At 41.3% G+C, this 10,808-nt stretch overlaps 1 protein-coding gene across 1 annotated transcript; it reads right to left on the bottom strand.

Moving 5' to 3' along the window:
* Positions 1-218: 218 nt before the first annotated feature.
* On the bottom strand, positions 219-10,231 carry LOC123111501 (flowering time control protein FCA). The gene is made up of 18 exons (XM_044532305.1): positions 9,701-10,231; positions 8,713-8,783; positions 8,150-8,228; positions 5,798-5,880; positions 5,666-5,717; positions 5,142-5,209; positions 4,938-5,004; positions 4,777-4,856; positions 4,640-4,704; positions 4,447-4,509; positions 2,699-2,858; positions 2,555-2,632; positions 1,916-2,455; positions 1,562-1,738; positions 1,287-1,487; positions 1,033-1,092; positions 899-943; positions 219-511 (listed from the first exon to the last, which is right to left on the bottom strand). The coding sequence occupies exons 1-17, from the start codon at positions 10,038-10,040 to the stop codon at positions 905-907; spliced, it is 2,223 nt and encodes a 740-aa protein (XP_044388240.1). The 5' UTR covers positions 10,041-10,231; the 3' UTR covers positions 219-511; positions 899-904.
* Positions 10,232-10,808: the final 577 nt, after the last annotated feature.

The following is a 10,808-nucleotide window of genomic DNA, read 5'->3' as shown; positions in this document are numbered from 1 at the left end:
TTTTAGACTTTTCCCTTTCTAAATGCCCTGTCTGCCCACGAGAAACAAGATCTGATTAAGGATCGTGCCACAACCTTGACTTCCGGTCGTTAAAAGAGTACAAAAGTTTCCGAAGTTGCCGGTTTGGCCCCTCTGGGCAAATGAAGCGACCTAAATTCTTACGAAGAACAGAACCAACATCCCAGGTAAAAAATATAAAACAGTAACGCTAATGCATATGAGACAGCAACTCTGGCCATAAAAAAGGTAAATAAAAACACGGAATGTTACAGCGATACACAGCTGCCATTCTAATCGGCAATGTTACAGCGATACAAGGCCTAGACTGCAAACATTTTACACACATAGGATCTACAATCTAGGCACTAATCTAAGCTAAATTCAGAGTTACAATGACCGCAAGAGTCAACATGGCCATCCGCTCGAAGGCAAAAAAAGTCAGACGGAAGCGGCAGGCTTTGCTGGAGCTCATTCCTGAGACTGAGTCTTGGCTGACACATCATTCATCCACCTAAAATGGTAGAAAGTCAGTGAAACATGTACATGCCTGAGGTTGCAAATAAAGCAATCCCATCGCTTCACCATAATATCCTCCCAAGAACAAAATTCAAAAAAATGGAATGGAGGAGCTAAAATTTATTTTCCTTACATAACATGCCAACATTCATTGTAAACATGGGTAAAACAAAGAATCTTTGTAAATCACAACTTTAATGACCGCCAATTACATTACATGGCAGCATTTTTCAAATTACAAAACATCAAATCAGGTATTCAAGTGGTCAATTTCATATCAGCATTTTGCAAAGAAAGCAATTAGCTTACCACGTGAATACTTCACAAGTTCCAAACTAAGGTACGGTCACAAATAGTAAAGAAACATAGGTTTATTGCTCACCTGCAGTCAACTTTTCCAAGAACGCTCTTGAGCAGCTTGAATTCCCTATATGAAGTCACCAAGATAAATTATGTCAACTCATGTTCTTAACCAATGCAAAGATATTGTGAGGTCTAAATAATGCAATATATTACCTGCTGAATCCTACTAGGATCAATCGTGCCAGTTGCCTGTAACTGATTATAATTCAAATCCTGTAGAAGTTTTTGAAATTTCAAACTTCAGATATCATAATTTACAGACTCAGCTTTAGTAACAAGGCAAACAATGGGAGACTGCAACGATGCCATACATTGTTATTGTAAAGTGCTGTGATGATAATGCAATGCACCAAAGCAGTATTTATATAAATATAAAATCCCTTACAGCTAAAAAAAAGAATGGGCACCTGCTGTTTCATCTGCATTTGGTTATGTCCTTGCTGTGACTGGGGATGGTGTTGCATAGATTGCACAGGCGGAATAGTTTGAGCCTGAGGAGGTGACTGAAGTTGCTGCGCAACAAGCTTTTGTTGGTGCTGTTGAAGTAAAATAAGTTTCTGGTGGTGCTGCTGCTGCTCATACAGTATATATTCTTCAGGCTTCTCCCACTGCAACATAATAGCTCATAAGAATCAAATTCCCAATATTTTAACTTTGAGATGATATGTGATGAAGTATTCACCTTACTCTCTCGAGTTATGCTATTGTAGTAATATTTAAAACCTTCAGGTGAGGTATGTTCGGTCCAATTGCAAGTTAAAGAGACTGCAGGCGAATTGACCTGCTGTGGAATTGCATTTATTTTTGTCGTCATCATGGCAGCCGGAGCACCAGGGGTATTAGATTGCACCGGCTGTCCCTGCAAACCCAAACTGAAAGAGTGAATAACAGTACACAAAAACTTCGAACTTGTGTAAAATGTAAATGCATAATACAACACAGGCCAGAGAACATAAATGATGGCAAGGAAGCAAAACAGAAGGAATTGTGCAGAGTGATTAAGAAAAACATTTTCTCATGGTAATAGAGGAATTACCTGTTGCTTAGGAACTTGCGTGTGTGGCTGCTGATTTAAGTTAGGTTGCTGCTGGTGCTGCTGCTGCTGCTGCTGTAGTAGCTGCAGCTGTTGCTGAAGCTGAAAAATCGTCTGCTGTGAAGATTGATAACTGGACTGTATAGCTGCCTGCTGCTGTTGAAGTAGCAACTGTGGTGCTTGTGACAGCATCTGCTGGACAGGCTGCTGCAGCATTTGCGGTGTTACATTGGAAGGAAGTTGCTGTTGTCCAGGAACAGCTTGCATGGGATTGGAATGTACAGCTGAAGGCGCCTGTAGAGCGCCTGCAGAAGCATTTTGCTGCGTCAACGGTTGTGACACAGGGAGCTGGCCAGGTAATTGCATAGTTGGTATATTCTGGCCAAAAGAACCAGGCCCCAAGGATTGTGAGGCATGAAGCTGCCCTTGCTGAGCATTCTGCAACTGTACAGGAAAATTCTGCGGTGGGCCAGTTGGCTTTTGCAAGGGCGAGATCTGTGGCCCACCTAGATGATGCCCTTGAGACAAGGAAGGATTTATGCCCTACAAAGTAAAAGGCATCACGACCATTGATGACCAGGCGCAGGAAACAAAAGATCAAAGTCAATTCACAAACATCAGAAGTCCTTAATATGCCAGTACCATATGAGATGATGTCGGCACAGCTGTCTGACTTGACAAAGAACCATTCCCATGAAACATCTGAGGCCGGAAAGTAACCTGCAATGATCAAAGGTAAGTAGACTAGAAAAGGTAACACTAGTAAAGGCTTGGCTTGTACCATACATTATCTGCTGTTGATGTAGCAGGGCCGCCCATCAGGCCCATAGAATTGTCAGGCCCAAAGTTATTAAACTGATGAGGTGCCATTGAGCTTGGGCTTGAAGGGCGCCAACTGTCAGGAGGCATGTGTCGGCCTATTTGCTCATCAAGATTGGCAGTCGGCCTAAGTACAAAAGAATAATTACCAGTGAGTAGAATGATCTAGAACTAGCAGTAGGAGTATGCTTAGTATAACAGGCTATGCTCAAGCGTCAGACAAAGAGAAAACATGAACTGAAACTTCTATAGCATCAAATTATTTGTTATCCAAAGTATTACATTAATTCATGCAATTCTTTTTTGAATTTGCTGAATATATATACTGTTTGTTTTTGTTAATTCATGCAATGCTTTTGGCAATTGGGAAGTATAACTATCCTCTAAGTGTGGTTTCGGTAATAATGAAAATTACTGTGGACAAACAGTTTTGTTACGTTGTGTATGAGGTTTTCACAGGTGATGCATGAAGGATATTGGATGGATTTTCCAGGATGAATGTCATCAAATAAAGATATGCATCAAGATTAACAAGTTCAAGAGGAGGGACAACTTGTGTCAAGAAAAAACATAGGGATGAACTTCAAAGGATCAAAGATACAATCATACAAGTGAACCAAATATGATGAAGGTCAGGTTCAAGAGAAGATCGAGTAATGACCAAGACGATGTTCATAGTGAAACTCAAGGATGGCCATGATTAGACCTAATCATACCCAGGGCAGGCCCAAGCCCGGCCTGAAGCATGCGAACAAATCCACCAAATAGTCCGCTAGTGTATAAATTGTGCAACGTGAGGTGAGGGAAGAGTTGGTGCATTGGGTGTGCATTGCAATTGCCTTTGTTGCATCAGTTTGAGCTATCGGCGTTGATCATGTTCAAGCCAAAGTCCGAGAGATTGGTACTCTTGATGGCCACCCCTTCTAGACAGGTTGGCCGGTTGGCTATTTTTTTTGAAAAATTGACAGGAATGCTGTCGTATCTTTTAGCAGAGGAGAAGAAAATAACCAGTACAGGCCGAGGCCAAAAGGAAAGAAAAATTACACTAGCCTTTGCCTAAGTAAAAGAGAGGTTCTTGTGATTTCTTCAAGAAGCTTGTGGCAACGCCAGAGCGCTTTTTTGAGGTGGTTGTGGAGCACCATCTGAGAAAAGAGCAGGTCATGGTGATGGAGGAGATGTCGGGTTGTCCACAAGAGGATTAGACTTGACAGATAACCCACTCTTGATAACGAGTGAGCACCTCAATAGGCACGTGGGATATCAGTAGTATCCAAACTAAGGACCAGACATCATTTGAGTCAGTTGTCCTATTTACATTATAGCATTTCATAAGTGTGCTACTCTGGTGATATATCTTATGTAGTACTCCCTCCGTCCGGAAATACTTGTCGGGGGAATGGATGTATCTAGATGTATTTTAGTTCTAGATACATCCATTTTTATGCATTTCTACGACAAGTATTTTGGGACGGAGGGAGTATTTGTGTATTACTTGCTAGTCAACATAGTACATAGGATTGCAAACCTCCCTTACATATAGGGTGCTGATACATTAGTTGAACCTGGCATGTTTACGATTTGTGTTAGTAAAAAAAATCCAACCACGTTCAATTCCACAGAGATTTAGATTAAGCCCAATCTGTATTTATTTCAAATTCTACCAATCAATTCTTCTGCCGTATAAATTGAATAGCTCAAATAAGAGGAAAAAGAACCTGATAACTAGTGCTGCATCAGATCGAGAACTGACACCAGGACCTCCGAAAGCAGGGCCACCCCTAACCAAACAAGATAAATCAGAGAGCAGTGATGGGGATGATAGCACTTGTCTAACGTAGTACCATGCTACCATGCCACTAAACTAGGGCAGAGTTAGAATATAAGCAAAAAAATCATGCTCTTAACCACCTTGATTCTCCAGGTCTAGGCCTCTTCGGATCAGCAAATCGAACTATTAATGGTTGCTCGCACCCCTAACAGCATAACAGATACAATAAGCATTCTGAGGCAAAAGCAGAACTAATCAGCCTGGCAAAAATAGTTACCCTCATTATGTAAGTCCCACTAAGAGAATTCATGGCTGCAAGTGCAGGTTCTTTTGATGAGAATTTGACAAAACCACAGCCTGCAAGTTGTTACACGTCACGACATAAGTTGGAACAGAAGTGCATAGAAGAAATGAAGTGAGAAAATGAATCTAACAAACCTCGGCTCTGCCTCATGCCATCTTTCATAATGTAAACATCTTCCACATGACCAAAAGGAGCAAAAATCTATAAAGAAGAATATTGAACACAGATATAATTTAATATGCAGTTGCTAAAAATTATCAATGGTTACAGATAGATGACAAGTTTCTCCAACCACAATATTCTTACAAACAAAGAAAACTACTGAGCAAGTCCCATACCTCTTCAATCTCCTTTGCAGTTGCTTGCTTATTCAGTGATGCAACAAACAATTTGTGCTCAATAGACCCTAGCAAATCAGTTGAGGAAAACAATTAATCATCCAATAACTACATAAAAAAATATCTGAATAATTACAGGTCAAGCATAACTTAGTTCTCATGATATTTTTATTTTGCCGAACTCGGAATAAACAAAATTAAGGTTCTTAGAAGTGCAGTACTATTTGTTACAATAGGACAAATATGTGGATGTTGAACAAGTGAAGAAAACAGAAACATGAGAAGACTGCTGTAAGAAAAAAGGCATGTAAATGTATTAAGGCATATCATTATATCAATTTTCCAGTGCCGATCAAAGGTAACAATGTTAAGAATTCACAGCAAACAAACTCAGTACTCAGTGATACTTTGGAGAGAAAAATTGCGAGGCAATGTCACAATTGCATCAACCAGTATCATAACAAAGCATAAACTGGCCAGTGATAGGCAAGCTAAATAGGTAACAGAAGTACTTGAAGTATTACCATGACGCTCCTTTTCACCATCAGCATATCTAACCTGAACAGGGCCCATTGCCTGATAGAACAGACGCATATTCAATAATTCACAGACAAAAGATTCACATTAAACAGATGGCTAACAAAAACAGAAGTTACCCCAGGTATAGTGCACTGGTTATGCAGAGCTCTGATGGCTCTCTCAGCCTCTTCAGAAGTAGCATATTTAACAAAACAACAGCCTGCAAATGCAAACATATGGAATTTAAACATATGGAATTTCATCACAAGTCATTGAAATTTTCTGTGTAGTTCAGCTTCATATAATGTAAATGCAATACAAAACATAGTGGAGTTGGCGAAGTGAAGGAAACAAGGAGGTAAGTTTCAAACAGGTAATAAAGTTCAACGATATATTGATCAAGAAAAAACAACTTCCACCACTTCCAATATCCAGGGGCACAAGTCAATAAACAAAACAAGCATCAAAACCCTCAATAGGAAAAAGAATAGAATGGCGTGCAGACATGTCAAATTATCAATTGGGCTGCACTCTGCAACACCAAGCACAATTTCAAGTGTAGCTAATATATGAGATATGAAATATAATTTTTACAATGCTCCAGCTGACTGCAAGTTCCACTAGAAATTCGGTGGAGACAAACTGGATCCCACAATGAAACATTAGTCATCACCAGAGTACAAGAACAAAACGCGAAGCAAATTATTTGCACTACAAGAGACATGCGGGTTTCGCATAAAGCACCATGTATAACCAACCATCACTCCACCCTAATTACAATATTTTATGCACAGAAATTGTGCATAGTCATGTAGACAGATCCATCAACGATAGTAACACCCTGTCACAACAGAGAGCCTCAAATATAGCACTACATGCTGAGCACTAATAGTATGGTTGCCCCAAAGATATGCTGCAGTGCGCTGAGCAAGACTAGTGTACTCATAACAGCCACACTCAAGGTCTCAACGAAATCATACATGACAAACAAAATGCATCAGCAGTATCATATAGCTCAGGCTGCGTCATTTCGCTCATCCATATACAACTCCAACAGCTCAACTGTTGATCTAACCCGTATATGCACATATGACGAGTTAAAAGGTCTAGAATTGAGATTCAGCTCCAATTAAGAGCACATGCTTCACCAATCATTTCCAAGAAATCACAATGACCACAGGTCAAGTGCAAGGGCTTTCACATAGGCCATAGCATTCATCTCATCTGCATGGCTGAGATAGAATGCAACAGTTACATGCAGCATGAATCTGCAAGTCCAACAGTTTGGGTTGGAAGACTCCACGTGAATGACATATACATAAATTACACCAGGGAGATCTCAATAACACACGCAACAAAGATAACTTTGGTATGTCAGCATCATGCAATGGTACAGAAGAAAAAATAACCAAGATTTTGTAGTACGAACAAGAATGACAGAACCATCAAAAGAGATGTCACACTTCAGTGGTATCAGAAATAATACCAACAGTGCCATCAACTCGAACGTACAGGGCAAAAATCACACCATTAAACCCTACCAGAACAAGTCGATCATACAGCAGGAAACGTTCCTATGGATATAATGTGTCTCATAATTCAAATATGTGTGAAGTGCCACCATCACAGTCACTGAGCCCAGCAACGCCATTCTTTTGAATATATGATCCCTACAGAGTGGATCGAGAATTTATAACTGTGACACACAAACATCCAAAACTGCATTGAGACACAGCGTCGCCAATCAAACAACCTGAACTCATGAGGTACGTTTTGTTCAGAGCAACCAAGCGTTTGGCATCACTCACATGGCGACCATGTATAGTTGAACTGAACAACAGTGTGATATTGTCCACCAAAGCACAGCTCCAGATTAAACATGCAACCATCATATCCCACATAAAACGAATAACATCGCATCAATTTAGATCACTCAGGACAACACCTCACAGCATCATCCAACCCCAGGCAACCACTTACACATTAAGGGATTCAACCAGGGATTCCATACAGTGCAACTCATGATAAGAAGTATATAAAAGAAATCGGAAACCATGGAAGGAAAAGAATGAAAAGTTAATCTTAATTCATTAGGAGTTCCTCTGGCCTTTTGCATCGCATTCAAAACAAATAGATGCAACAGTAACACAGCACCCGTAGTTATTTCTGGTCATACTACATTGAACACAGCAACAAGCACAAGATTGCTATGACCTAAACAAATTTGTTTGTCCAAATCTGCTACCTTATGTAGCAGCGGGGTGGAGCCTAGTTAGATTACAGTAACCAGCCAAGAGTTAGCTGCTTCCTTTCTTGCCTTCTATTAACCCAGACGAAGAAACAGAACGGAAGCGCAGGAAACAAAATTCAACAACCGCCAAATCTAACTGAGAGAAGATGCAACCTTGTTGCTCCTAATACTCTCAGAACCTGAAAAGAAAGCGATACTGGTATATTGATAATATAAGAAAAATATACTTATGGCTCACCTTGTTGTTCACCAGTTTTCCTATCCCTGATCAAAGCAACTTCAAGAACATCTCCATGATCCTCGAATAAAGGTCGAACCTGAAGACAGTAGAGTGGACTTTCACAAACAAAAAAATACAACATATTTGTTGATTATCAGAAGGAAAAAAAACACACAAGAGAACAAATAACAATCAAAACGATGCCAACAAGAAAAGAAAGAAAAATATATGAACTGCTGAGCTACCTTAATTTTCAACTTTGTGAGCTTGTAACTAAGAAGATGCAACTTTGTAAAAAATGAGCTATGCAGATAAGATAGCTAAATTTTACACTAGCTCTCTATAAAATGTAGATTTTCTTAACACAGAAAATGCCCCTTTTACCACCTAGCTACCTTCTATGACTTCCAATTTATATAAACATTAGCATGGTTTCATGAATAGCAATAAGCCGTGATAAAACAAAACCAAGTTAATGTACAACAAAGCAGCCTTCCAAGTTCTGAGATTATGTAAAGTAGACGTATTAACAAATCTGTAGGTAAGAAATGACAGATACTAAGTAAGGAAGCTGTACTCACATCATCTTCATTTGCTGTTCTTGGAACTGATCCAACAAAAAGTTTAACATAACCACTTTTGTTATCATGATCTGCAGGAAGTTTTCCACGTGAATATCAATTAACTAGCTCGTGAAAGGGTGCAAGACAAACTCAACTATTTATCCACTAAAGTTCAATGAGATAAAACAGTACAATCAGCTAACAAACATAAGTTCTACAGACATTGATTATACTGGTACCAAGACAAATAGAAACTGGATGGGTTCAAATTGGAACAGAAACTGCTTAATAGGAGGGAAAACATATCATTCAGCTCAACGGTTATGACTGAAGGTCAACATCTGGATTAAACAGATGTGACCTAACTGAAGCTGGGTATTACAATAGCTTATCTGAAGCTTCATCACAAGATAGGCTTGTAGGCCATACCATTATATGATTTAACCAAAAGACAGAACACAACTGTGTGCATCATGGAGAAATTAGATCTTAACCCGCACTTTACTTCCCCATTTGATAATTTGCCACCCCCGCCGCCTCCCCTGGGAATGATGGGGGCCGGGACCACCCACCATTGAGAAACCGTGGGCAAATCACCAAACCCTAGTAAAGTGGGCAAATAATCTAATATCCCGTGTGTCATGCAAACTACAGCATGTACATCTAAAACCAGTCTAAGCTCATCCTTCATGCAAAAAGGTGGGTGGTCTTGCCATCATGGTATACAGGCTAGCACCATATTATGCAGCTGCATACATGGAGGCCCGGTTTCTCACATCCCAACATTGACTGTTCAGCTACGGCAAGTTAACAACAATTGATTGAATTTGGTGTAAAATCTTCCAGAGGCAACGGAAGATCAACTTCAAAACCTATTCCACAGCGGGCCAAAAGCCCAAAACCTTTTCCCGTGCGTACACAAGCTAAAATTCCACATCTAGAGGCAGCGCAGCACAGCAAAACCTAGAAAACACCAAAGCGCGGAAGCCGAGACTCTGGACCAAACCTGAGTAGTCTCCACGGCCTCCGCCGCCACCGCCTCCGTAGCGGCTCCTCGCTCCGCCGGCCGTCTCACCGAAGTCGCCGCCGCCGGCGCCGCCGCCGCCTCTGTACCCTCCAGTTCCACCACCGCCAACAACGTATTCAGACGGCGCACGGTACGGATGGAACCTCCCGCCTCCGCCGCCGTCGCTGCTCCCGCCGCGGGAGGAGCGGTGGGGCGGGGGGCTACCCCCGCCGCCGCCGGACCAGCGTGAGGGTCCGCGTGCGAATCTGCCGTCCGCGCCGCTGCGAGCGCCGCCCGCGGGGCCGGGGGGGTCGCCGGAGCGGTCGCTGCCGCGGTGCATGTGGTGGGCAGAAGGTGGCTAGGGTTTTGACGCGGCTCGCGAGCACGAGAGGGGGCAGGCGAAGGCGAGGAGAGAGGCCGTGTGGAATTTCAACTCCGCCTCGTCAAGTGCCAATGGCCGTGAGGATCAGATTGGATCCGATGGGCGACCGACGGCAGTCTGCCCCGGCGTACCCGTTTCGTTTCTATCAACGGACAACGTAATTTCGGGGCATCTTTCCCAACGCAATAGGGCTATTTATATATCAACCTCGGTCTAGCTGAATAAGTCATTCGCGTAGTTTTAGATCATTGATTTAAGGAATTAAATATGTGTTATATGTCATGAAAAGTATATCATTAGATTTCTACACTGATGTAGTTTCTAAATATATATTTTTTGTCACATATAATACATATTAAGATAGTTAAATCGTCGACCTAAAACTACGTGAATGACTTATTCAGCGAGACGGAGGTAGTACATGGGTTTTTTTCTTGTGAGAAAGGGAAACTAGATACGTACGTATCTTTTTTAAGGTTTACTAGCATATACTCCCTCCGTTCCAAAATAGATGACCTAACTTTATACTCTACTAAAGTTAGTATAAAGTTGAGTCATCTATTTCGGAAACGGGGGAGTACGTCCGTGCATTGTAACGGGAGTAAAAATTAGTGTGTTTTCCCGCAAAAAAAAATAGTGTGTTCATAAATCTGGCATGATAGCGTCCAGAAGGTATCACACGGCAGGGAGACGCACACCAAACTCTAAAAGAAATGTATATCAGTC

The sequence above is a fragment of the Triticum aestivum genome, chromosome 5B (genome assembly GCF_018294505.1).
Source record: "Triticum aestivum cultivar Chinese Spring chromosome 5B, IWGSC CS RefSeq v2.1, whole genome shotgun sequence".
Classification (NCBI taxonomy): domain Eukaryota; kingdom Viridiplantae; phylum Streptophyta; class Magnoliopsida; order Poales; family Poaceae; genus Triticum; species Triticum aestivum.
Note: the sequence above shows the minus strand (reverse complement) of the source record. Positions and strands in the feature narration are given on the sequence as shown.